General features: G+C 40.6%; 1 protein-coding gene across 1 annotated transcript; it reads right to left on the reverse strand.

The window, feature by feature from the left end:
- Window positions 1–1,167: 1,167 nt before the first annotated feature.
- On the reverse strand, window positions 1,168–27,601 carry pitpnc1b (phosphatidylinositol transfer protein cytoplasmic 1b). Its single transcript, XM_030750007.1, has 10 exons — window positions 26,975–27,601; window positions 21,845–21,993; window positions 15,735–15,823; window positions 15,485–15,492; window positions 15,260–15,331; window positions 10,213–10,305; window positions 7,612–7,767; window positions 4,187–4,250; window positions 3,905–3,991; window positions 1,168–2,524 (listed from the first exon to the last, which is right to left on the reverse strand). The coding sequence occupies exons 1-10, from the start codon at window positions 27,020–27,022 to the stop codon at window positions 2,367–2,369; spliced, it is 924 nt and encodes a 307-aa protein (XP_030605867.1). The 5' UTR covers window positions 27,023–27,601; the 3' UTR covers window positions 1,168–2,366.
- Window positions 27,602–27,615: the final 14 nt, after the last annotated feature.

Genomic DNA, 27,615 nt, shown 5'->3' on the forward strand with positions numbered 1-27,615 from the left:
TGCAGGACGACGGTGGCGCGGCTCTGGAGAACGTCGCTTATTTCTTCGACCGTGCTGTTTGTGGGGTCTGACAGGTGAACTGGGAATATCAGGGTGATTCAGCGCTACAGGGTCAGGATCTATGATAATGCACAATGAGGAGCATTTCCATAAAATGAACCCAGTACATCTTCTTTGGAGGCTCTCTTGAGGAATGAAGATGAGGACACACAGATAAAGAGGGGTGAAAGAAATAAGATCAAGGGAGATTTCAAGAATGGGAGAGTGGGCATAAAGGAGTAGGATGTAGAGGAAGGAGAGAGCGTGGAGGAGAACTGTGACGATGGCAATAATGAGAGAGAAAATTTAATGGGAAAGACAAAGGAGTAAGAGAGACAGAGGTAATGTTAATGCAGTGCGCCCAGAAGTTTGTGCTCTCTCTGCAGTGCTTGTGAACCCTCCTGGCTGTGGTGAGCACTTTGCGCTTTCATATCAGCCTCCTGCTGCTACTGTAAAAAGAGACAATAGGAAGGGAGATTTTTTTTTTTTTTTTTGCGCTTATGTACTTAGGTGTTTGTGTGTATATGTGAATACACTTCTGCAGCACTTTGTTGGGAATCTAATAACAAATTGTCATGCTGGCTCTTGATTTGTATGGATAAAAGAAGCCATAATGAGCCCCATAATGCGAGCCATTTGGCGTGCCATTCAAAGCAAACTGCCATGTCTGTCAATCACGGGAACTTTCAAGTCTCTCCATGACAAGCCTCGCTTTTGTCCTGAAGTCTTGAATAATAAAGTGACAATGAAATGACAAGACATGCACACACGCCCACCTCATCTGCTAAACAATCAGAATTCTCTGTTGCCTTGCAGAGGGGAAAACGGCTGCATGCCACGCTGGACTGAGTACGTGAATGTTTTCACGTCCACTGCTGCTCGAGCTGGCTCCACATGGCACACGTGTGAAATTGGCGAGTAGATTACATGCGAGTGCTGTGATATGTCAGCAGCTGGTCCGTCTTTACAGGTCAATACTGATCAAACATGGCTGATAATATGCTCAGTGAGTCAATTTTTTTTGCTCATCTGGGCAGAAATTATGACACAACTGAATCGTCACATTAGAGAGACTTTGTATTTATTGATCAAATCCATTATAAAAGACTATACAGTTTAACTTCTATATGATTTTCCATGATTTTATTTGAAATTTGATAATTTTACAAAAAAGGCAACAGCAAAGTGTAACGCTTCTTTGTCACACAACACACATCGATTCAGTTTTCATAACTGATCGATCTCCAGTGACAAGAACCCATTCTCCTTTTAAATGTACATAAATAAGCTGAGCTAATAATGTTATAAATGATCACATCATTGACACATAATTGAAGTTTAGCTCCCATTTGACCCATTTGCAGCTCCCAGCTAAATGATCAAGGAACCAATACAATGCCTCACTACCTTCTGTCAATACACCTGGTCTGACCTATTGGCTGAGGTGGAGAGGGGAGCTGATCCATTGCATTGACAGCCCACCCCCTTCTCTCATGCTCTCTCATTAGATCCACTCTATTAAACTCCTTATGCATCTGTCTGTACGCTGCTGGTTGGGGGCTCAGAAACAATCGGCGGGCCCTGTTGGGGGTCCTGTACTCCACTATAACTGAGGAACTGAAAGAAAGTGCTGAAATGCACTGTGTTTACAGGCTGTCGAGGACACTTCAAGGTTATTTGTAGAAAATGTCTGACTAGACACAAGGTCCTTGTGTGTTCTTATGCATTTGAGCGGCATTTAATAACATACTTTATATCAATGAAGAGAACGAGTACATGTGAATTAAAAAGTAATGAATAATTCTTAGGTGGCACAAGAGGAATACCTTAGTGTTTGGGGAACTGCTCTGTGTTGCTTTCTGGCAGAGAGTTAGATGAGGTGATCGATACCAGAAACTGTAGCCAGCAGCCAGTTAGTTTAGCTTAACACAAAGACAGAAAACAGAGAACACCTCGCTCGGCTCTCTAACAGAGGTAACAAAATCTCCCTACCAACAATTTTTTTGTTAAAGTCATACAGTAACAGCAGTACAGTGCTTTTTCCCTTAGCTGGAACCAGTAACTTGCTTATGTTTAAAAAAAAGAGGATGGAATTGATCTCATACGCTGCTGCAGAAAGCAACAAAGCATTTTCCCAAAAATGTCTAACAATGTCTGTCAGATCTTGTTGCTGTTTGCATATGGGTGTGTTCATATTTGAGAAATAGCATCACATGACTCTGGTGAATGTTGACACAGTATTTGAGTTGTGTTTGCTCTGTTCAAGGTGTGTGTTTGTGTGTGTGTGTGTGTGTGTGAGTGAAAGCGAGAGGCATAAGAGAGGGGGATTATTCGGTGGTTGATTTCAGGCGAACGGGAGTCTGTGGCATGGAGGAGGCTGAGTGGTCAGATATGGCTGCAGTGGCCACTCCCATCTTCTTCAGGTTGCGCTCATCTGTTACAGAGATGGAGCGAGATATCACAGGACGACTGGCAACCTGTGAACCTGTGACACACAGATAGAACCTTTTTTAGATATAACAAGAAAGATGTTAAAGAGGAAGACAATCCAAAGAAAAAAAGGGAAAACTGTGCTTATATTTATATTTTTAAATTTCCGCTAGTTGAATATCCCCTGTTGGCATTCAGCTCATACACTCAGCTTTTCATTCGATTGACTAGAGTAAATGAGATCAGTTTACTTTTCATTTCATTCATCTGGTGTAATAAAACAATTTCTGTCTGTGCAGATCTGCATGCAGTGGCAGCGTTCGGCCTGTAGGGGGTCGTGGCAGTAGAGCAGGCTGCAGCAGGTTGAGCAATGACTGCAGATTTGTTGCAGCTTGATGTCTCTCATCATAACGCACAGAGGGAGAGAGAGAGAGAGAGCACAGGCAGCAAGATGCTACAGGCCATACTGGGAATTTTACCTTTGATATCTCCCACAGCCAAGTGAGGTTCACCAGACAAACCAGCAGGTGGCAGGTTGACCCCAAACACACACACACACACACACACACACACACACACACACACACACACACACACACACACACACACACACACACACCATATGCCCAAACACATACCCCCACCAGGTCTGACATTTGCAGCTAAGTGCTGCAGTGGTCGGTTATTTATGTTGAGAGGGCTCGTGATGGTGAGAGTTCAGCAGGTGGCTGCATTACACTGTTTATCAGACAGACGCAGTGGCATTATCACTTCATGAGCCATCCTGCCCACCACCCCCCACCCTGAACCTCGTGCGCGCGCGTGCACTCACACACACGCACACAGGGACACACTACATCTGTCTTTCTGCCGTCCTTTTCTGGGCATACACCCTCCGTCTCTCCCTCCTCACTGCTCCTTGTGTTGTGAAATGCCTCCTGACTGCTCTTCCTTTTCCATTTTTCTCCCACAGATGTACTCCAGCCATCTGGGTACTTGTAGGGCACAGTGAAGGCACTAGTGGTGCAACCAGTATCTGTTCAAGCATGCCAGTATTACATGGTTATTTATTCATACTATTTGGAATCTGTTGACAGTAACTGATAACATACCAGATTAAAAAAAAAACTCTAAATACAGATCTACTGGAAATTCCTAATGATCTAAAAATAGCAGCACATCCTCAGTACATCTCTTAATTACGATGAATTTAAATGCGCAAAGAACTATCACGGAGCACAGATATACATTTCAAACTCACTGTTTTATTTTTTTGGGTATTGCTCACAGCATTCCCTGCTTTCACCTCCATCTATTCCTCTATCTCCGCTGTTCTCACATCCAGTTCTATTATGTTGCCCCCTCCCATTCTCTCTCTCCACTCTCTTCCTCTGTGGTATTTCAGTACAGTGCAGGTCAGAAGCCGAGAACTCACCTGTGCTGTTCTGGCCAGATTTGACTTTGCTGTTGGTCTTCTCTTGCATATCCTGTTCATACTCTCTCACCTCCTCCAAACTGAGCCCTTTGGGGAAAGCAGTACATATACACACCACACGCATGCACACAGTATTAAAACAGTGTGGAAGATACATATTTAATTTCACAGACTGTAGAATGAGGGTAAAACAGCAACAAAGTACAAGTGCACTGTTTACGAATAGTTTATCTTGTATCTGTGAAATGTACAGTTTTGCAGTTTACTGTATTTTTGACCCACCGTGCCATTCGTCGGTCCATGCTACCGCTTGCCTGTGGCCAACCAGAAGAATGTCTCTGATGTTCTGCAGTTATACAGAAAACAAAAACATGTTGGGGAAAAAAATGTAATTAAAAAGCTACAGCTGTTGTGTGTAGTCATGTGTGCAAAATGCTGCTTTTAAAATTATTTTACAGCACATCAGTGTCAAAATCATGCCAATGCCTTTGTGTAATTAATTCAAACAAATGAGATTATGGCTGAGATAAATGGGGATTTATTTAAGAAGGCTGGGGTGGATGTAGCTCTGGTTGTAGAGCTTGTTACCCACTAACCTCATGGCTGGTGGCTGGGTTGTTTGATCTTTAATGTGCCAAAGTGTCCTTGGGCAAGACACTGAACCCCAAGTTGCCCCCAATGGTTGGCCAGTATCTTGCATAGCAGATCCCCTGACATTGTTGTGTCTGAATAAAAGTGTTTTTTCAAACCTTGCTAAAGACTCAGTCACACTCGAGTAAAATTAGGCCAGAAAATCCTTGCGACTGGTAAAAATTGTTAGTTGCCTGGTGATTGCATTGAATTTTTTCATATTCGTCAACCGATTGCAAGTAGTTGGTATGACCAACTCCGGCCCAGAGGTTGAAGGTATTGCATACTGAACCTCTGGGCAACCACTTTCAATTGCAAGCCGATTTTTTAGGTTGTCTGGTGAGAGGCAACTTGTTTTCAATCATTTGCACTCTATCGGTGAAGGTTTGCAAATATTTGCCATCTTATAAACACAAATTTCCAGTGTGTTGCAGTCAGTCTGCCGCGACGAGTGCAACTTGTCTGCGATGCATCTTTGTAGTGGGAGACTCAACTGGTTTTCAGCTGGTTGTATACTGTTTACTTTCCTATATAAAAGAAAGGTTGCAGAGTACCTATGTCATTTTGCAGTTAAATCGCAGTCATCCCAGCAACATGTCACTATTATTTGAGGAAATTTTGAATTTCTGTCACAAATCTGAGAGGTTCTGGCTATACTCTCAGTGTAAGCGGAGACAAGAGATTAAGGGAGACTGAGTCTCTGGGCGGGTGACATCATCAGACGCATTCCCGACTAATAACCAGTGTCCACCATCTTTGTTTGACTGCTGAAAGCTGTCAAATGTGCATTGTTCATAATTACTGCAAACCTACACACTCGAGAGCTCCCACTCTCGACAACATAAGTGATTCATTCAGGGCCTATTTTTTCCTTTTCTCAGTTATGAAGAATTGAAACGAATCAAAAGAAACATGTCACTCCTCATCTGATTGAGGAGGGGACCAGAGAAAAATACAGAGTCCGACATTGATTTGTTTCACACGATTAAATATTAACTTTAGTGACCTCTGATCTGCATAGATTTCATAAAAATTATTATTTTATGAAATCGATGTTTATCCTTGGGCCATCGGAATTAAAGTATTAGATTACTGTCCACCACCCACATATGTAAATTGCTCCTGCCAAAATAGTTTATTATTCATAAAAAACTTCATTATTCAAACAAATATCTATTGGCGGTCCCAGCAAAGCACAGCAAATGTAGTCTACAGCTTGTTTTCCCATATCTGTGAATAACATGTAGGATGTACAGGGGGGTCGATGATTGTTGAGCATCCATGACAATGCCCGACGCCAGTTTGTTTACATGAAGTCTGAAACAGCCAGTCAGCATGCTTGTTGGATATATTCCCATGGTGGTTGATGTTACTCAGTTTTCCAGGGTTGTTTTGTTCACATTTGGAATACTATGGGAAGTCTTACTGTGAAGTCTTTCAGGGTGTCAAAATCCTGTGTATTCAGTGGTTGAGTACAGGCCTGTTTCTGGTAGATTCTCCCAAGCATGTTGTACACCCAATGTTTGACTTAATTTGAGCAGCACACTGTCTCTGACTACCATGTCTATGAAATAAATGTCTTTATCTATAAAGTAGGGGATACCCATAGATGTTAGAAAATACTTTAAGGCCACTTCATTCTTATTTTCACTTTCTCATACTATTTTACTAGTCTTGATTCTTAATGAATAATGAAACAAAGCTTCACGTGTTTTCTTGGACGGTAATCTAATACTTTCATTTCCATGGCCTTTCAGATTTCCTGTTGTCTGCTCTGGTACCCTGGAATACAATCAGCAATGGTTGCTGGTGTCTCGAGTCAATAACCAGAGTTTGTTCCTCAGCAGGTGTGTCGCAGAGTGGGGAAAAGTTTTTTTGAGATGTGAACGGGTTGGTGGTGTACCAGGGGCTTCCATTTAAGGCTACACTTCATCCTCACAGTCACCCAGTCTGATTTCAGTCTGCTGGGGGAGAGCTAACGGTGGCTAAGCTACCTTCATCTGAACTGGATTTTAATAATGCTTCACAAACATTTCTGAAACCCATTATGATTCACTGACCCTTCTTTTTTCCATTCAGCATCAGATTGAACTCAACTTTTGACTATCACACTCACTGAGTCAGTGACTCACATCATTTATCGCTCACCTCTGTCTGTTGGTCGGAAATTGATGGAATCTGTACTTCTGACATGTCCTGGGGTCAATTGAAGTCTTGTTGTTATTACTGCAGTTTATGGCACAGCAAAATTGAGCACTTCTGATGGTCATAGTGCTATCGCAAACAGATTGCATGTAATTTCCAACTTGTCCCCATTTAATTACAAACTGATAGCAGAATAATTGTCTTATTGCTGTTTTATTGCCATCTTGATCCACCAAAGTCACTCGACTGTCTGTGACCCGATCACAAGTTCCTTGTAAATGGTCACAGTAAGTTTTGTCATGCTGTTTTCTCATGTGTGACTGTAGCGACTCTTTAAGTGCAGAGCATTTACCATTAGTTTGATCTGCTTTGCTTGGCTTTGTTAAAAAAAAATTAAAATAAAAAGAGCCACGATCCAAACACTCTTTCTCTTCAGTGACAGTGTTGGGGGTGGGGCTGGGGGGGGGGGGGGGGGGGGGGGTGAGAGTGTTAAAAGCATTATTGCTAGTTTAGCTTCTAGTGCTTCTGTTTTCTTTTCACGCTTCATTGCTTTGCTTCATTGCTTTGCTTCATTGCGGAGGATAAATGTTGTGAAAGTGTTTTGTGTTTTTTTTGTTTTTTTTTTATCAGCTGTACAGCTTCTTCCACCAACCTCCAACTATGCGTTACTGGAGCTGGAAAAAAACGGATGTTTTCTTACTGTTTTGTGGAATGCAGATCAGAGGTCATTTGATGCCAGAAGGCTTCTTGACATTAATGCTGGCAATTACGCTAATGTCTTGAAATTAATGCGGCAGTGTTTTATTTGTGTCAGAATGCAACACATTCAAATAACAGATAACCAAATAGTGTTGAAGAAGACCTTAACGTCTCCTCGACCCACGTGCTTGACACTAGCAAAGGAATGAGCCAGAAAGAGAGTCCTGTCTTACTCGATGTACGAACTCCTCTGTCTTGGTCTGAAATCCGTAGACCTCGAAGCTGCACTCCACTCTCTTATAGGAGCACATGACAGGTTTGTGGCTGTCCCTCCAGCCCTTCTCCAGAGGTCCTCGGCCAGTTTTACTCGACTGCCACAGACTCAGGTCCTGCGCAGAGTAAACAGTCGGGTGTTAAAGCTGTGTCTGCAGAAACTGTGACAATATCTGTGTGTGGAGGTGCCAGCAGCATGTTGCTCAACACAGCCCACAAGAGGAGTGTGATAACACACATTATGAATCTGTGACGAAAGGATGATGGCCAAGTGTTTGTGTCTGTGATATTTTTTTCTTGTCTTGTCACTTAATATAATTGATTGGTGTGTGTGTGTGTGTATGCACATGTGAAGACGTGTTAAAGCTTGGAGGAGAGAGTGAAAGTAAACAGTGAAGCAGAGGTGTGTGTGGGTGTATAACTGATTTATTCAGAAGCAAAAACAAAAGCCAGTAAATGAAACAGAGGAAACAGGTTTGTTTTTTCTTAGTGGATCATCATTTGTATATTATGTTCTGTGCATTATGAGCCATTATCACTTAAAAGAAGGAGAGCATTTTGAGTTAGATGCGACTTAAATATCTGTGTGCTCAGTATAGAATCTTAGCTTAATATAAAGACAGGAAGTGGAGGAATCAGCTCAGAAAAAAACATACAAGGGGTGGGTTATAAATCCAGTTATGCTTTTATAAACTGTTGTACCACAGGAAACAACCATATAGTTCATTGGTACAAGCTGTTATGACCTTTAGCTGGGGTTTTAGGTAAAACTACCTGTAGTGGCCATATGAAGAAATGCATGCAGAATGCAGTTTTTAGATGAGGCAGATCTTGGCAGACAGAAGCAGAGCTTTGTATCCCCTCTTTAATGTTGTTTTATCGTTTCTATCATTGTCATCAAGTTCCTCTTTTGCAACACGTGAAAAATTCTTCCCAGTTGAGACTCAAACTCCAGTCATTAAAGCGTTGTATTTGCCTCTTTGGGTGAAGTTGCTTGGCTTTAAAAGTGGAAACGCCTGTATATGTTTTTTCCTCCAGCCAAACCGATGTTATGCTTTCAGTGGAGGAGTTGAGTGAGTTGCATGCTTAGCAAAAATTAGAGTATCAAAAAATAACCTCAGTGTGTTGTTTTTACTATAGACAGTATAAAAGATGGCAATAGCTTCAATCAAATGCCTTAAACCTGTATTCATTTTAACTGCCATAGTTGCAAAAACACTCATCGTCCTATAAAGGTCTAAGGGATACGACCCTCAGCTCTGACTTTGGGAAACACGCAGGAGATTATGAGCTCAGTCCCTCATTTTTGTTCACACTGAACTGAATAATAAGTCCATTTTGTAAATTAGGAGCATTTATAAGAGTCAGAAAGGGGGATTATCCAGGATATTGGCTAACGACTTGTGACTGACAAGTCGCTTGTGGCTTCAAATTCAAACTTCACTAACCAACTGGTGACGTTACAGTGGCTACATCTATGTTTGAGAATGTCTAAGGTTTTTATCTTTCTGTTGTAAATTAAATGAAAATATGCACAGTACTGTGCAAAAGTCTTGAGACACTCCTCATATCTTTGTACTTTGTGAAGAAAATGGGAAATATGTGCAGAGATTTATTGAAATGTGCAAACATGAATGGAAATATAAGGCAAAAACACAGTTTCTATAATTCCAACAAGGCTAAAAGTCAATATTTGGTATGACCACCTTTATTCTTCAACACAGTCTGAACTGGTCATTTCTTTAAGCAGTCTTCAGGAATAGTTCTCCAGGCTTCTTGAAGGACATTCAAAGCTTTTCTATGTATGCTGGCTGCCTTTTGCTCTGTTCTGTTAAGATGATCCCACACTGTGAACAGTAGCTGGATCAGTTGGCCAGGTGCATCTCTCAGGTCCAAATTGACAGACCGCTAGTAACAAAGTGCCTAAAGATAGAATTTAAAACTGGTTCATCAGAGTCATCCTTTGAGTTAGGTGCCCATTTTATGCGTGAATGATTCACAGGTCAGTGTTAAATGTCATAACAACCAAACAAAATAAAAAAAAAAAAAAAAAAAAAAAAAAACCCACATTCCTCTGAAAATGGTCAGGTACAAGGACTGAACTGGAAATGAGTTAAAAAGCAGCCAATGTCCAAAGAAAAAACTTTGAGAGCCCTTCAGAAAGCCTGGAGAACGACTGCTCAAAAACACTAAAAATGACATTAAAGTCTGACTCCTTAGAAGGTAAATATAAAGAATTGATGGGCGGCTCAAGACTTTTGCACTGTTTTGCAGACTTGCTGGGTAGTGAGATTTGACATGTTGGTTAGTGTGTTCTTTAAATTCTGAACAAAAGCAAGCTTACAGTTTTGCCTGCTAGTCATCATGCTAAGCTGAGCCTCCTATTTTAATACCTAACAAACTTAATAACTCTACATGTATTTCACAAAATGCTGAACTATTCTTATAGTTTTCCTTTCAGATAATCAAAGCTCTGTAAAATACCACTTCTTTTGTCATTTGTTTGTATCTCTGTGAAACATATGTCCATGTTGGTGTGTTTCTAACAGTGCAGAGCATACCTCTGATTCTTTGTAGTTCTTTTCAGCGATGGGGTCACTCAGGATATCCAGGAAACACACATTCTCTGCTGGGGTTGGCTTGTCCCCAAACACCTACATCCAAACAGATGGGGGAGGTCACACAGTTAAATGACAGCAGACGCATGTACACCTACCCCTAGTCTCGCACACGTACAGTCACTCACTCGGCAGAGAGTGTGGCTAAGAGAAGATGAGTAACTGTGTAGAAAACAGAGGTCACACACCATAACACCCCTCACTATATCCCACCCGGAGGCCCTTGGAGCAAATCACACTGGCGCAAACAGAGGAGAGAACAGATAGAGAGCAGAGGCGGGGGACGAGGGATGAGAGGAAGAAAAAAAAAAAAACAAGGACATGTGAGGGATATTGAAAGAGAGGGAGGATAAAAAGTTATGAGAGCAGCATACACTTTTCCTTGAGAGAATGGGAGAAACCTAGAGAGAGTCGAGACTGCACTTTTATCTGACCTTGTTTAAAATTTGCTCTAATGCCCCACTGGAGTTGTTCATTTCACAGCTGAAAACTAACAAATAAGAAAAACCTGGGGTAAAATAATAGCTCGCAATGCTCCTGTGGTGTTGGTGTTGGTCTGCGTCTAAACAAGCTCTCGCTCCCTTTTATGGAATGTGCTGTGTGAGCTGCATTTTTGGTGCCGCCTTCTACAGTGTGCTGAGGGTGTTCTCATGGTGTCTTTATGATTGTCTCTCATGCTTTCCATTAAGGCAAATAAATTGTATAGAAGGAAATGCAAGAAAATTACCATCTATTCATATATTTGATCCGGAAAGGATCAAATGTTAGGCATTTTTGAAAAAGAAAACCAAATGTTGGCAATTGAGGATGCAGTGTTGCCAGCTTACAGCAACAAGGTTCTGGGTTCAAAACTCCCAGGGCTTCTGTGTTCTTCCTGTGGCCCTGTGTGTTTCCTTTAGGTGGTCTTTAGGTGGCACGTTATGCTAAATCATGTGGCTGTTATCAAAGGTTGTTTCCTTCTTTTCCTGTGTTAGACTGGCAGCCTGACAAGAGTCTACTCCATATTTTGTTATTTTGTTAGCTCAAACGGTATAGCTTTGAAAAAGGATCATATTCCGTAATCTCTTCACATGCTTTGTATGTAAAACCTGATTTGTAAAGTAAACACTAAGTGCTGTGGAGTAAAAAGTATAATTTCCCTGTGAAATGTGGAAGTACACTAACAGCAGGGGTTAAAGTGAGCGGGAACGATCTGGAGTAAATAAGTAAATAAGTCTGATTGGCAGTTTCATACGTAATAAAGTCCAGCAAGCTCATTTTCCGGGTGCTGCAGCCTGGCGTTCCTTCCAGCTGAGGCCATGGAGCTACTCACTCAAGAAATAAGAAAGTAATGTCACCCCACGATCCCGCCTCCTCACTCAGCTCACTTTCCATTCTCATTCCTGCCATCTTTTCATGCGTGCACATTTTGATTGTGTTAGGTTCATGGCACTTATATCTAAGCATTTTCAGCACCTAGGTAACACTAGAGAAGGGTATCAAGTGTAAAAGGAGTTGTTTTTTTTTTTTTTCCAAAGTGGCGGATAATTTCAAATTCAGCGTTTCAAATGGAGCTCAACAAATATGACCAAACACACAAGCTGTTTTCAATATGCAGCTTGGCCATCTGTCTTACTAGCTACCAGGAGAGTAGCAGGATTTTGCAGTAAGAGTGGCAGAAGGAGAACATGTCAAATTGTTTCTAGGATAAAATGGACTCAGCAAATTAATTTGATAAAATGGAATAAATTTAAAGCTTCCAAATTTTTTTTCCTTTTATTCACTTCTTTAAATCAGAGTATGGCTATTTAGACAGCATGTTATGTAGTTAAAGTTATCTGACTAATGAAATTGAGAAAAGATAGAAAATGAAGTGATAATTGCCTTTGTGGTATTCAAAGGCTGTGTAAGAATACAAACAAGTGCAAGCTCTTGGACTGAGTACTTTGCTGTACTCATTTGGTATACAGTACCAGTCAAAAGTTGGGACACACTCACTAATACTGCCCATGTTCTCTGTTAGCTTTTCAAACTGTGGGGCACAGATACTCTGCAAGTGGGGCATAGATGAATGGGGAAAAATATGGAGAGAAGCTTACTTAAATATAATTTATGAAGGTTAAATGAACTTATTTTGGTTTCTGAAATGGGGCATGCCAGAAAAACTTTAAGAATCAGTGGGTTAGGTCAAGGGTGGCACTCATCTATTCACATTTCCTGCTGTACTGCTATACCTGTAGACACACATATCTAAGGGTTCCCTCCACATGCTCACAAATTCCCCACAAATCTGCAGCTTGTCACTTAATGGTGTGTTCCAAGCATAAACAGCATAACACATGGATGAGGCTTCCAGGTCGGAAAAATTCACCCACTGCGAAGTGCCTTAAACCCGCATTCTATCTGGAGGCCAGTAGATGACAGTAGCTCTGGTTTCAAAAAGACTTCCGGTCCTATAGAAGTCTATGGGAAAACAGCTTTTTCTTTTGACTTCTGTAAACACTTTCCTGCTGAATTTAAGGGCTCAGACTCTCATTTTGAGTCATATTGGATCAAAAAATATGTTCTGTAAATCTTGGTCATACTATGTTTCCAAATGGAGGATTATCTGTAGTATGAAACAGCATGCACAAGTTGTTAGCCAATCAGCATGCTGTTCAACAGTCAGACCTGCCCATCCTCGTCACATCTCTCTGTTGCAAGATGTCAACAGCGGAAATGCAGCGGGACTTCAGAAACCAGCGGGTGATGTCATGGTAGCTGCATCCATCTCTTATTATGCTGTCTATAGTTTCAAGCTAGTTGTTTAGCTGCTTGGGGAGCAACTTCACTACTTTGCTTCGCTCTTGCCAGTCACGTAACAAACTGCTTTGAGTGGGGTAAAAAAGCTCAACTACCTGCATAGCACCTAAATGGTTAGTAAACAGCTGGTGGACATGGTGGTTAAAAAGGGAAAGATTTCACTGAGAAGGTGGTAGAGAAGTGAGCAAAAACTGAATGAATGATTTGATTACATTCACCATTTAGCCATGCAACAATGTGACTGATTGGCTGATAGCATTGGTGTGTAACCTATGATTGTAAATAAACAGCTGTTTGCAAACAAATTACTAGCTTAAAAGAGTATGGCATCTCAATTTTGTGCCATCAAGTATATAAAACATACACTATATTGTCAAAAATATTGGCTCATCTGCCTTCACAGCCAAATGAATTTGAGTGACATCCCATTCTTAATCCATAGCATTTAATATGATGTCAGCCCACATGTCAGCTATAACAGCTCCAACTCTTTTGGGAAGGCTTTCTGCAAGGTTTAGGAGTCTGGTCAAAAATTCCCATAACCATTCTTCCAGAAGCCCATTTGTGAGGTCAGACACTGAAGTTGGATGAGAAGACCTGGCTCCCAGTCTCCGATCTAATTCATCCCAAAGGTGTTCTACCAGGTTGAAGTCAGGATGCTGTGCAGGCCAGTCAAGATCTTCACACCAAACTCGCTTGTCCGTTGGTATGCAGTCATGTTGGGACAGGAAGGGGCCATCCCCCAATTTTTTTTTTTTTTTTTTAAGGCTGTCATGTCTGGCAGTTTTCGCAATCAGAATGATGATCCGAATGCACTGTTATACCAAACACATTTGCTTTTACAAGAACAGCTCTATAGGTTTTCTATAGGCTATTCTTGTTAATGTTTGTAGTATCATTTTTTATTTTATTTATTCATGCCAGGTCTGACAGTACAAAATGTCTTGGTATGCTGAAGCATTTAGAGTTCCTTTCACTTGAACTAAGGGGCTGAGCCCAGCTCCTGACAACAACCCCACACCATAATCCCCCCTCCACCAAACTTTACACTTGGTACAGTGCAGTCAGACAATTACTGTTCTTCTGGCAACAGCCAAACTCAGACTTGTCCATCGGATTGGCAGACGAAAAAATGGGATTCATCACACCAGAGAACATTTCGCCACTGCTCTAGAGTCCAACTTGCTTTACGCCATTTCATTTGATGCTTTGCATTGCACTTGGTGATGTAAGGCTTGGATGCAGCTGCTCGACGTCGGAAACCCATTCCATGAAGCTCTACGCACTGTTCTTGAGCTAATCTGAAGGCCACAGGAGGTTTGGAGGTCTGTAATGATTGACTTTGCAGAAAGTTGGCAACCTCTGCACACTATGCACCTCAGTATCTGCTAACCCCACTCTGTGATTTTACATGGCTTACCACTTTGTGGCTGAGTTGCTGTCATTCCCAATTGCTTCCACGTTGTTATAATACCACTAACAGTTGACTGTGGAATATTTAGTAGCAAGGAAATTTCACGACTGGACTTGTTGCACAGGTGGCATCTTATCACGGTACTACGCTGGAATTCACTGAGCTCCTGAGAGCGACCCATTCTTTCACAAATGTTTGTAGAAGCAGTCTGCATGCCTAGGTGCTTGGTTTTTATACACCTGTGGCCACGAAATTGATTGGAACACCCAAAGTCAATGATTTGAAGGGGTGAGTGAATACTTTTGGGCAAAATAGTGTATATGCCTGACACTCATATGGTGATGTTACAGTTTGGAATAAACTCATGTAACCTGTAACTACATGACTTGAAACTAGAGTCACCACATTCACTGCCCAAAGCAGAACTCTTGGAACCTCTTTTTTGTTTTTAAACACGTTGGATCTTGTTTCGTGACTTTTCTCAATTATACCAGGCAAACACAAGTGCCAGATAGAGCTGCAATTGCTGGTGACATTCTGTCTGTGTGTGTCTTTGCGTGCCTTGGACAAAATGCAGCGTGGCAGCCACTGCATGTCTGGTTAATAGATCTGCCAATACTGCATTTCGTGCTTTGCTTGTTTTCCTTGTAATGGGCGCATCAATTTGATGAACATTTTTGTAGTGCTGCAGAGAAAATTGCAGTTTCTCTCCAGACCCTTGTCTTTCTCCTCCCCCTCTTCTCTAATCACTCTGTTTTTCTCACCTCTCACAATCCCACTCTTGGTTATACTCACGTTATCGTTATCACCGTTGTTGTTCTCGAATCTTGTCTCAATACGGATGCTGAACTTGGGGAGCAATGATACCTACAGGGTGACAAAGAGGAAAAATGGATGGAGGGGAAAGGGTTGAGGGGCAGAGATAGCATGAAAGCAGGCTGCAGATTAGATCCTCTGATACTGGAAAGAGATGAGCTCTGTTGCATTCATGTACACTAAATGATGTGTGAGAATACTTACTGAGTACTCTGCAGCACCAGGGACATTCAATATGGAGGGAGAGAAACAGCATTAGTAACTCATATGCTTCACCATGAAATTTCACACACACACACACACACATGCACTTTACCACAAGAGAATACATGCATACATAGTAATGAAAATTTGATGGCACTTGAAAAAGCATCTGTTTTCAGTAAATAAGCTATTTGTGATGTATCGAGGTGAAAGTAACCTTATGTTTAGCACAAAAAAGGCAAAAGCGCACCTGTGATGGTGTATGGGTAGAAGTTCCAGGCCTTTTCTGTAACATAGAAAATTCGCGGGACAAATGCTTTTACCCAAGATGGCAGTTTACTGAAAGCAAAAAAAAGAGAAGGATCACAGTCACAGAGTGTAAGAGCAGGAGAGATTATGGAGGGAGACGGAGAGATCCTGAGTGGTTTTTGTGCCATTTATAGCCAGATTACCTGTAGGCTACTCTCACCACAGCATTCATTTGTATGACTCATTCTCAATTACACCTGTGGTGATGAACTGTTACTGTAGCTCCTAGGTCCCATGTCAGAACATGACTGAAGTAGAATGCAGTGTGCAGTTGCTGTGTGTGTGTGTGTGTGTGTGTGTGTGTGTGTGTGTGAGTGAGTGAGTGAGTGAGTGAGTGAGTGAGTGAGTGAGTGAGAGAGAGAGAGAGAGAGAGAGAGAGAGAAAATGTGTGTGTTCTTATATATTTGTACTAATGAGGACCAAATGTCCCACAAGTACATAAAGATTAGAAAAATCCTCCACAGTGTGAACATGTCTTTACTTTTTTGAGAATTTATTTTAGGATTAGGCCTTGGGTTTATAGTGGTGATTGGAATAAGAACTGAGGTTACATGAGGGTAATGAGTGAGGTTATTTCAGGGTTAGGAAGTGAATTTAGAGTTAAGAGATTTATGTTACATTTGAGCCTGAGCTTTCATTATAAGCACAATTAACCGATGGGCTGTCAGCCTGCCAGCACAGAGAAAAGGTTTCAGCACAGTAACATGGACACTGTACTCACTCACAGAGTAGCATTATTAGATCTTTTTACTTAAATCAGTGCTCACACACTTCTTTAATCATATAGGAAATTCAACCCCTATTTACGGTTTTATAATCAGTATGCAGCCTGTAGCTGGTTTATAACATGCTGCTGTCAGACTCTTTTTACTCCCAGGGTCTCAAATACTCCCATTTTATAAATGGAGCAACAAGTGTTGGCTCTGACTCATCACTTATCGAAACGGGACCGCTTGATGTCACACTGAAACATACTGGATAACCCTAAGCATCATTAAAAAAAAAAAATTATATATATATATATATATATATATATATATATATATATAGTGCTAATGTTAATGTGGTAATGTACCGGGTGTATTACAGGTGAAACCACAATCTTTTCCTGCACCTAACCAAGTAGTACAGGTGCCTAAGTCTAAAGCTCAGTCACACTAGAGTAAATGAAGGCCAACAACCTCCTTGTGATGAGGAAACATTGGCTGTCCAGTGATCTTGTGGTTTTTTTGTTTTGTTTTGTTATTGGGATTTTTTTTTCGGGGGCAGTGGGGGGGCATTAGGCCACCAATTGATAGTAGTTGCAGTGATTATTTTCAGTCGCAAGGTAATTTTGCAGGTTGCCCAGTGGGAGGCAAATTATCTCCAACTGACTGCAATCTTCCTTAGACAGATTGGCAAATGTTTGCGAATAATTGCTGTCTAATTTATAAATGCAGACAGATGGCCAACATTTTTTAAGTACTGATGAGCAAAACTCATCAATGACAGTATGGGACTTGACTCAACTGGTTGTTTTCTGGTTATATTTCTATATAAATGCAAGGTTGCTGAGCACCTGTGTCATTTTGCATTTAAATCACTGTCCTGCAGCAACTACGTCACCTTTAGTGGAGGAATTTTTGAATTTCTGTTCCACATCTATGACTTTCTACCTGAACTCTCAATGTAAGTAGTTAATGTGAGTTTCTGTTTAATGGGATTTTCTGTGTATGTAGACAGGAAGAGACAGCAACAAATTTGCAATTTTTTGCCAATTTATCACAGTCATTTGCCATGTAACAGTCACAAACAGATTACATGTAATTGCCAGCTTGACCCCATTCAATCACAGACTGGTAGCACACTTACTCCTTCTGACTGCAAGACTGCAACTGACTGCAAATGGTCACAGACCTAGCCCCCGTCTGCGAAGCAACAATTTTAAAGGCAATTAGATTGTAGCATAACTAAGCTGCATGTGAAAGCAAACGTAACCAGCAAGTTAAAGCCAAACAAACACAAAACTCCCAAACGGGCATGAACTGTGGTCTCCTAGTTGATAAACCTGCTATTCCACCTGCCTTCTTACTTTTCAGACATGACCATTAGTTTACAGCTCGATGTTGTCATGGCCAGTACTTGATGGTACTGATACCAAAGGACGTATCTCTATGATGCTGGTAGCTTTTGATAAAATGGCAGTATATGACACCATGGGATGTCTATGTAGTTGTAAGCAGAAATAAGAAAATGGTATACCATGCTAATGAATTATGGTATGAGTTGGCACAAATACACTGTAGCACTAACTTGACATTTTGGGAAATGCCAGTTCTGCTTATCAAAAATGACTCACGGGGCAGCGCACCTTCCACGCCTGGATCAACCCAGTGGGCTGGGCTTCTTATCCATTTAAAATTGGAGAATAGGTTGATATTGTTTCAAGCTCAAGACTTCTAATCATTCACTTTACTGCAAGTCTTGAGTGCAGAGAGAACTAGGTACTAGGTGGTTCAATTAGGCTTTCGCCCCTATATCCAGGCCAGATGACTGATTTACATGTCAAGACCACTATGGGCCTCCAGCAGAGTTTCCTCTTGCTTCCCCCTGCCCAAGCATTAGTTTTACTGTCTTTTGTGGTGAAGAGTTGGGTGATGATAAAATCACTCTCTGTATGTGTGAAAAACATGAAGTTACACCTACCTAAAAAGCTCTGAGTGAACTAAAAGCTCTGGATATGGTAGAAACAGTAAGCCTAGCTCCATCCACAGGCAATAAACTTCACCTACCAGCACTAATTAACTGTAAGTGTATCTGCTTGCTGAATCAACACAAAATTAGTGTATAAAAACAACAGTTTTAGTTTTTACTGGAGGTCGTGGAGTCCAAAGTTTAAAAAAAAGAAATTGCATAACAGCCAACTGATGTGTTTACACTTAATGTTTGAGTTAAACAGTTTATGATATAATAATTAAAATTTAAACCAAGTAAGCGTATTTTCCAAAATGTCAAATGATTAATTCAATAAAGCTTTCAAATATTCTGTTATGTGCTTATGACACTGTGTGAACTCTCATTGCATCTCCATAACCCTATAAAACTATGCATGTAGACAAATGACATGTTACCACTTGCAGCCATAATAGCTCTCAATGGTTTTTGCTTCACTCTGTACCTGTTTTTTTTTTTAATCATTTTTCCCACTGTCGCTGTTCTTATTTTATAACCCTCTACACTGTAATGTGTAAATAGTATTTGTCTTATGTAAATATTGTCACTTCTTTCTTACAATAACAAAGTTCTCATAGACTACTTAGAACAGCTTAACCAGGGGTTAACTATGTCCATTATTTGAGTGTAAGAACTTGGGAGTTAATTATCTGTACATTTTGTATGTGTGGTTACACTGTGACTAGACTTTGACTACCCACAATCTTTGTCAACTCTACAAAGAAAATTTAATGAGAGGCTAAATCTTCCCACATATCCTGCAATTACGAGCACCACGATGACGTGGACGTGTTACTCCCAGCTAGAGAACCGTACTTAGGCAACCAAGTGTTTACTGACCTCATGCATGTTTTAGATCAGGGGTACTTGGACTTTGGAAGTAGGCAGGCATCATTGTCCTGGGCCTGTTTACACAGCATTTTGAGTTTTTGGGACTTCCAAGCTTTGTTTTTCTAAATGTTCTATTGATTCTTGGTTTGTTTAGTGTCTGTGTTCTGTCTTGTAGATTAGTATATTTAATCTTGTTCTCACTTGCATAGTTACACCTCCTGTGTTAGGTTATGTTGTTTCTTGTGTCTGTGTTTCCTCAGTGTGTCTGTGCTGCTGTCTCTGTGTTCAGTTGTTTCCTATTTTGTGTTGTCTCTCGTGCTTTGCTTCCTTTGTCTCGTCTCTTGTGATTCAGTTTAGCCTTGTCTTCCAGCTGTTTCCACTTCCCCTAATCACCCTCCTGTATGTGTGTATATATATATATATATATATATATATATATATATATATATATATATATATATATATATATATATATATATATATATATGTCTCAGTCTCCCTTTGTCCTTAGTCAGTCTCTGCATACATTCCTGTTGCATCCTGTTCATGTTCCTGTCTATGTCTGTGTTCCCTGGCTTTAGTGTTCTTAACTCCTGCGTTTCCTCACCCTAATGTGTTCCCAGTTTAGGTTTTCAGTTATAGTCCAGCCTCAGTGCTTTTCATTTACCCCAGTGTGTCTGCCTTGTGTTCTGCATTTGGGTCTCACTTCCCCACGCTGCACACAGTCAGCCCCCACTGCCTGTGACACAGAGGTGGCAAAAGTACTGACATTCTGTACTTAAGTAGAAGTACAAGTACTTATGTTAAAAAATACTTTAGTAAAAGTCGAAGTACTGGTTCAACTTCTCTACTTAAGTAAAAGTAAAAAAGTACAGGCTCTGAAATGTACTCAAAGTAAGAAAGTAAAAGTAGTTCTTTGGAGGATGTTTCTACCTGCTATTTTTGTGTAAAACAAACCGAACCTCATTATATATTATTGTAATAATATAAAATAGTACATGAGAATACAAATGTTATTCCAATCTAAATTTTAATTCTAATGAATGCACTCAGCTTGAATCTGTTATGTAGGACACAAACTGTGAAAGGGAATTTAAACACAGCTCTGTTCTCTGTGTCCTCCATAGTAGAGGGTGACTGTGCCTCCACCTAAACACCAACATGAGGATACTCAGGGGTTACAGTGGGATTCAGAAGGTGGAGGAACCCTAAGATCAGCTGTAGTGGCTCTGCATGGGGAGAAGAATCACAGCTTTCTATTGTGAGCTGCAGTAAATGATGTTGGTGTGCAGGCTGTGATCAGCTGAACTGCTGCTGCTGCTGCTCTGAGGTTTACTGCTCTGTGTGGATGAACTGAACTCACAAAGATGTAACCCAGTATTTCACAGCTCTCTGAGCTGATCTCCATCCCCTACACTGACAGCATACAGGCTGTAGAAATGTTGGATTCAGTGAATGAATCTCAGCATCAGCAGCTTTGATTCAAACTCATCTCTGCTGCACTGATGTAACCTGTAACTCTGACACACACAAACACTGTACTCCAGTCCAACACAGAGCTTTACTGTAAATACAGTACAACAAACTAACCTATTTATTAAACACTAAACTGCAGCATTTTCATAGAATCTTTGAATTACACAAAGTCAGCATACTTCAGTTTGTTTTCCAGTCCTTACCTTTAAATCTAACCTCTCTTCTTCCTCTCCTGTCCTCTTTCTCCATCTCTGAGTGAACTTCTCTCTCTTTGCTCTCCCTGAAATACAGCAGCTCTTCTTTCAGCTAGCAGACACACTGTGTGACAAACTGCACACACTTTGTGTGTTTGCTGATATTTGTTGAGCATTTAGAAAGGTTGCATTTACCTGCCACACGTTACTGCCTTCATGCTCGCTCCTCTTCAGTAGCGCTAGCTAAGCTGTTTATGTGCCGCAGCGCAACTTACGGACTCGGTCCGGCCCGATTATAGCGCTATAAATGATACATTACTTATATGGGTTTGCGTATTTAATCCCTTTGTACGAGATAAGCCCCGGTGATGGAGGATACGCAGTACGATTGTCTCTTATATGTTATTATTCCTCCATTTAGGCTCAGATCGTTTTATGTTTGAAGGCGCACTGACCGGAAATGCAAACTTCTCTCTGACGTTAAAAAGTAACGAGTCTGTTTGAAAATGTAAGAAGTAGAAAGTACAGATACTTGTGCAAAAATGTAGGGAGTAAAAGTAAAAAGTAGTCAGAAAAATAAATACTTAAGTAAAGTACAGATACCTGAAAAATCTACTTAAGTACAGTAACGAAGTATTTGTACTTCGTTACTTCCCAGCTCTGCTGTGACAGCAGGTCGCAATACACTCAGGGTGTTACTGTGCTGAAATGATGTTTCATGTAACTTGGGTCTCCAAGAAGCTTTGCCGATCTTTTGCTGCACTGCAGTCAGTTATTATAATGGCCCACTATGTGTATATCAATAGTGTAACAACACAATCAGAGAGTTTAACTGTACCTGTTGAGGTAGATTCGCTTCTCAGTCAGCTGTCCCAGTCCATACTTGGGGTGAGTATCTGGCTCATTCCTTATCACCTCCACCCCCTCTCCCCCACCACTCTGCTCACAGCTGTGCTTACTGATCATGTACAACTGCCCAATCCTGTACTGGAGCCCGGTGAGAGGTTTAGGATGAGGTTTATGGTGGAGAGGACGGGGATGGCGTAAAGAGAGAGAGTGAGAAGAAACTGTGGTGAGAAAATGTTAAACACAAAGCAAAATCCCTCTTCTCCTCCTCCTCCTAATCCTCAAGATGTCATCCAAAAGGACACATTTAGAGTGCATCATTAGTTGCATTAACAAAGTGCTTGTTGATTGTGGTCATCCTGCATGAAACAGGGCACACAGGCCCTCATGTTAGACTATAATAAACATGATAAAAAGAACATTTGGAAGAACTCACACATTTATTTTTCTTTTTTATTAATAAATATATATATATATTTGCATATATTTGTGAGAGTTTTGCTAGGACTCATTTCTATATGTGCTGTTGCATTAAATTAAATGTAACAAATAATCCACTTTTGTCTTGTCTGTTTAAACTTTGTTTTTCTAGTTCTGTACATGTAAACAAATAAAAAAATATGTTTTTGATCCCAAAACTTTGTGGTTCAGACAGTGATTTTACAAATTTGTCATTTTTCCATATAATGCCTGTTTTTGTTTAGGTTTGAACCTTTTTTCAAGGTGTTTTCTCTTTAAAAAAATGGTAGAAATGTTCAATTAAAAGAACAAATAAGAATAAATTGATGTAACAGATATTCATTTTGATCAAAATGAATGGTGCGGGATTCACAGGTTCAAGTCCCAGCCTGTCCCCAGTTTGCCTGTGTGTCTTTCTTCAATTTCCTGTCTCTCTCTACTGTGGATAAAAGCTGCTGAGGCAAAAAATGGAAAAAAAGGTTTCAAGAGTCTTTTCAAAGATTGCAAAAGAGGTAATTAGAAATTTTGCTATTTTTAGGGCAAAAAAATCAGTCTAAAATCTACAAAAGCAAAGTTTGACAGGAAAAAACAGACATTTTCTATAGTTTTACACTAAAAAGAGTTAAAAAAAAAAACCCCACTTGCTTGTCAAAGACAAACATCATGTTACATAGTGTTATCCAACTGTTATTCCTAGCTGCTGTAGCTGCTGTCCAGAAAAGTTCTGTTCTTAATCTAACTTTTTTTTTTTGGGGGGGGGGGGGATGTTTTAAAGACTGTAAAGCCTTTTGAGGCTCTAAGGGATATGAGGACTTAAATAACAAAAAATCCAGCCAGAGCAAATCAATAAAATGCACATCCCATTGAGGAAATTGTAATAGCCATCTGCCACAAAGAGGAAGTAATGAGAATGATGGCAGCAAATCCGCGTGGCAGCAGGTTCGGTCCTGGTTGCTGAGTCTGGTTTTGTCTTGACAGGCACTTATTCAGGGCTGCTTAGGCACAGCCTTTGTATTTGCTCTTCATTTTTCAAATCTTAACCACTTGCTGTGTTTAAAGATTTCCCTAAAGTGACCATTTCAGATATCAAAAAATTAATTTGGCTAGTGAGAGTGATTGCATGGTGTCTAAATTAGGGGAAGGGACTTTGTTCTCTGCTGCAGCCCCAGTTTTTCCCTGGCGAGGGAGTATTTTCTGTTAGTTAGTCTAAAGAGGACAAGGCCTTTGGGCATGTGGAGTATCTTCTCGTGGAGCTAAGCCTGATACAATCAGTGTATTTTAAAAAATCTCACACAATAATTCTTTTCATTTCTTGCTCTGCTGCTGCCCGTTCTCATTTATTTCCCCCCTAATCTTGTTTCTATTTGCATTTTTTTTTGTTTGTTTGCTTCAGTTGTAAATCACTTGGTAAACTTTGTTTTTAAAGTTATTATGAAAACGCTGCGAAAATTGTACCATAAACAACTTAACTGTTCTGCTGTGACCTCCATAATGCAATTCATTTTGTTGCCCTATATTGTTGTGGCACTAAAGCATTATTCTAATTAAGAGCAGAAACAGAGAAAGATTGGGAGGAAGAGATAAAGGGGACGGCAGACATCAGATTGCCATCCTTCACTATACTCTGCTGACATCATATGACACTCCTTCTTGTTCCAATTACTGTGGAATGTCAACATTCAATATTTACTTATTGGGTATTCATGGGACTTAATTAATCATAATGATGGGTCCGTTAACACCATCTCAAGCCAAGCAGACTTCAGGATACAGCGTTTCTCCCACACAGGTTGTGAATCCTCCTCTTTGAAGAAAAGCAGAAAGTTGAAAATACATTTCTGTCCTTAACTCACTATTATGTACTCTGAATGGCAGTCTGGAGTGATTGTTGCCACCTTTTGGAATGCAGTTCCTCTTATTTAGTTTCATTTTTACTGGCCAGGATTACTTTACAAGAAACGTGTACGTCATTGGTCAGAGTGCAAATATAGCACATTATCAGGAAAATGAAAGAGTTCATGGTTGAAATATTTACCGTAACAATACTGATAATGTGTTTGTATTTGATGTGAACTCTGCTCCAAAACACATAATAATAATAATAATAATAATAATAATAATAATCAGAGATGGACATTTCTAACAAAATCCTTTTAAAGTGGTGATATACATTTTATGCACTTTATTAGGTACATATGTTCAACTGCTCCTTAATACAAATATCTGTTCAGCAAATCACATGGCAGCAACTCAGTACATTTAGGCATATAGACATCTGTCAAGATGTGGAATGAGGAAGAAAGGTTATTTATGTGACTTTGAACGTGACGTGATTGTTGGTGCCAGACAGGCTGGTCTGCCTATTTCAGAAATTGCTGGTCTACTGGGATTTTCCACACACAACGATCTCTAGGGTTCACAGAGAATAGCCCAAAAAAGGAAAAAATATCCAGTGAGTGGCAGTTATCTGGCTGAAAATGCCTTGTAGGAAGGCAACAGTAACTCAAGTAACCACTTGTTACAAACCATGGTATGCTGAAGAGTATCTCTGGTGTGGTCTGTGCAGAAGACCACGTGCTGGACGAGGAGAATCACGTCTGTAGCAACAGTGTGAAGCTATCATGTCAATGTGGACCAAAGGTTCTAAGGAATATTTCCAGTATCTTGCTGAATATATGCCATGAAGAATTATGGCAGATCTGAAGGCTATAATTCTTGGAGTTAAGGCAAAAATGATTGGAGTTAAAAAAGCCATATTACATCCCCTTTGATTCAATGCTGTAAAGCAATCAAACATTCAATCATCTGAGAGGTCCGAGTATCTTTTATGGGGCACTGTATGTTATTGTGACACTGCAGGTTGGATGCCTTTTTCACATACAGACACAAGTCTTTGTGAGAGGTGTCTTGCTCTTGAGGTGTTTCTCAAATGAGTACTAGTAAAAGCAGAGAGTAGAAGTACATTAAAACTGTACTTCAGTGAAGTATTTGAGTAAATGCACAAAAAAAAGTTAGATTCCCATCCGCGCACTCATACAGTGACGCTGAGCAGTATAAGATGAGTGGTACCCTAGTGTAATGGCATTGGTGAGGGAGAACCAGTGGGGGGCAATCATTTTTCATAATCCCCTAAACTGCTGTAAAACCTCACAGACAGAAATAGCAACAAACATAATTATGATCGCTGTGGGCGTGAATCCTGTTTCCAGCGTTTCATGAAATATTATTTGTGGTTGAACATAGCAATAGTTTAAACACAGACAAAGAGCGCGCTTGTGTGAGGCTTTCTTTTCTGTAGCGAACCGTGAAAAAGTTTGATCACTGCAGTTGCCTCTCTGCTAAGAGAATAACCAAGATCCTATTCAGTTCATTTCAATTTTATTCATATCACGCCAAATCACAACAAACAGTCACCTCAAGGTGTGTTATATTGTAAGGTAAAGAACCTGCAATAATTACAGAGAAAACCCAACAGTCAAAACGACCCCTATGAGCAAGCACTTGGTGCCAGTAAATTTCCCTTTTAACAGGAAGAAACCTCCGGCAGAACCAGGCTAGAATCAGGGTGCTATAAGGTCTTTAAGATAAGATGGGGCCTGATTATTCAAGACCTTGTATGTAAGAAGAAGGATTTTAAATTTAATTCTGGAGCCAATGAAGAGAAGCCAATATTTTAATTTTGAGCACCACTGCTCCAACTCATTTTAGCATATGCATTTGGAAGAAATGAAAAGTGAACCATCAACATGACTGACACACCTGCCTCGCACCTGAACTGCTTTCACCTGCCACCCTTTTTTTTTTTTTTTTCCTTTGCCAAAAGCTATACCGAACATTCTTCACCACTGTAGCGCTGTATTGTGTTACATAAGTATTACTGGATATGTCACACTTGACAATCGACACTATTCACTTTAGAAGTGGAGCAAGGGTTGCGGGGTGTTGTGAGGTACCTATTATGATTTGATACCTCTTCAAATAAGCTGCATTTAAACTTACATTTAGGCGAAAGAGGATTTGCTGCAAGCTCGTGTTCTGTGTGCCCTGTCCTGATACTGTAAATCCTATTTTGGACTGCTATTTGTCACTGTCATTGTTGTTGTAACAGGTCGAAGTAAGCCGTTTTTTTTGGGTGGGGGCTGTAGGAGACGATCAGGACATTCCTTTTGAAGGGCACTACTTTGGTGCATAACAACCTTGTCCGCTCACCTTTTCTCTCGCCAGCGAGATCTCTCTGTTTGTCAACCTGCGGGTCAAGTGGGTTGGGAGTCTGAACCAGTCTGACTAGTTTTGAGCTCGGCGCGCTAAAGCAAAAGTGGAAAATGCAGGGCTGTCCAGCTGTTGTGCGTTGGCTCGTTGGCGCTATACTAATGTGCAAAATCTCCCACAGGGCAGCCGCAGGAGGTCTGAGTGCTATGTTGGCACTTTTCTTATCAGCACATTAACACGTTCACGATTACAAATTAAAAAAAAGAAAAGAAACGCGCACACACACACACACACACACGCGCACGCACAAAACCAACCAAAAAAAAACCAAAACATTACCACATTTAAAATACCCTCCCCTCTTTCTATGTTCTTCAATTTAAAGCGGTGGGAGAATTTGTGTGTGTGTGTGTGTGTGTGTGTGTGTAAGCGTGGGAAAGGCAAACACACTTACCTCATCTACAGTCAGTGGCATGCATATTCGGTACTCTTTCATCAACATGGTGCTGTTACCAGAAGTGTCTTTTTGGGAAGTGAGTAGTGTGATTGTGCTTGAGTCTGTCTATCTCAGCTGACTTGGTTGCATAGTAGACACGCTCAGGCATGCAGCACACCACAGTGACCTCTTTTTTTGTGACGTTCTTCTTTCTTTTGTTTTTGCTGATGTCAGTAAACCATGGAGTTAAGTCCAGTGTTTTCTGTCAATGAGTCTCTGCAGTTTTCTTACTCCCCCCCCCTCGCTCGCTCCTCAGAGCCTCGGCTCTCCCTTCTTGTTTCTCTTCTTCAATTTAATCTCCTGGACTTTCTCTAAACTGCTGTCTCGCGCTTTTTCTTTTTTTTTCTCGCTACTTCTTCTTTCTCCTCTTACCTTTAGCTGCACTTTCTGTTTCCTGTTTTTCTCTCTCTGTCAGTTTCTGTTTGCTTTCTTTTTGCTAATTAGCACCGAGGTAAGATATAAACCTACTATCAACCAGCTCTGCCTGTTCTTTCCCCTCCGTCCCTCTCTGTGCTTTGTTTAATTCCTCCTCATGTGTAACCTTGCTGTCTGCTCGCTGCTCCTCCCTTTCTACTCAGCCACACTCCACTGCTTTCAGT

The sequence above is a fragment of the Archocentrus centrarchus genome, chromosome 16 (assembly GCF_007364275.1).
Source record: "Archocentrus centrarchus isolate MPI-CPG fArcCen1 chromosome 16, fArcCen1, whole genome shotgun sequence".
Taxonomy (NCBI): Eukaryota; Metazoa; Chordata; class Actinopteri; order Cichliformes; family Cichlidae; genus Archocentrus; species Archocentrus centrarchus.

Bases quoted from the DNA above. Each gene is read 5' to 3' on its own strand.
- pitpnc1b (XM_030750007.1), bottom strand. From the start codon at position 27,022: ATGTTGATGAAAGAGTACCGAATATGCATGCCACTGACTGTAGATGAG. The intron at 21,994-26,974 runs GTAAGTGTGTTT...ACCGGGCTCCAG, and splicing joins TGCCACTGACTGTAGATGAG to TACAGGATTGGGCAGTTGTA. The intron at 3,992-4,186 runs GTGGGTCAAAAA...CTTTCCCCAAAG, and splicing joins ATGGACCGACGAATGGCACG to GGCTCAGTTTGGAGGAGGTG.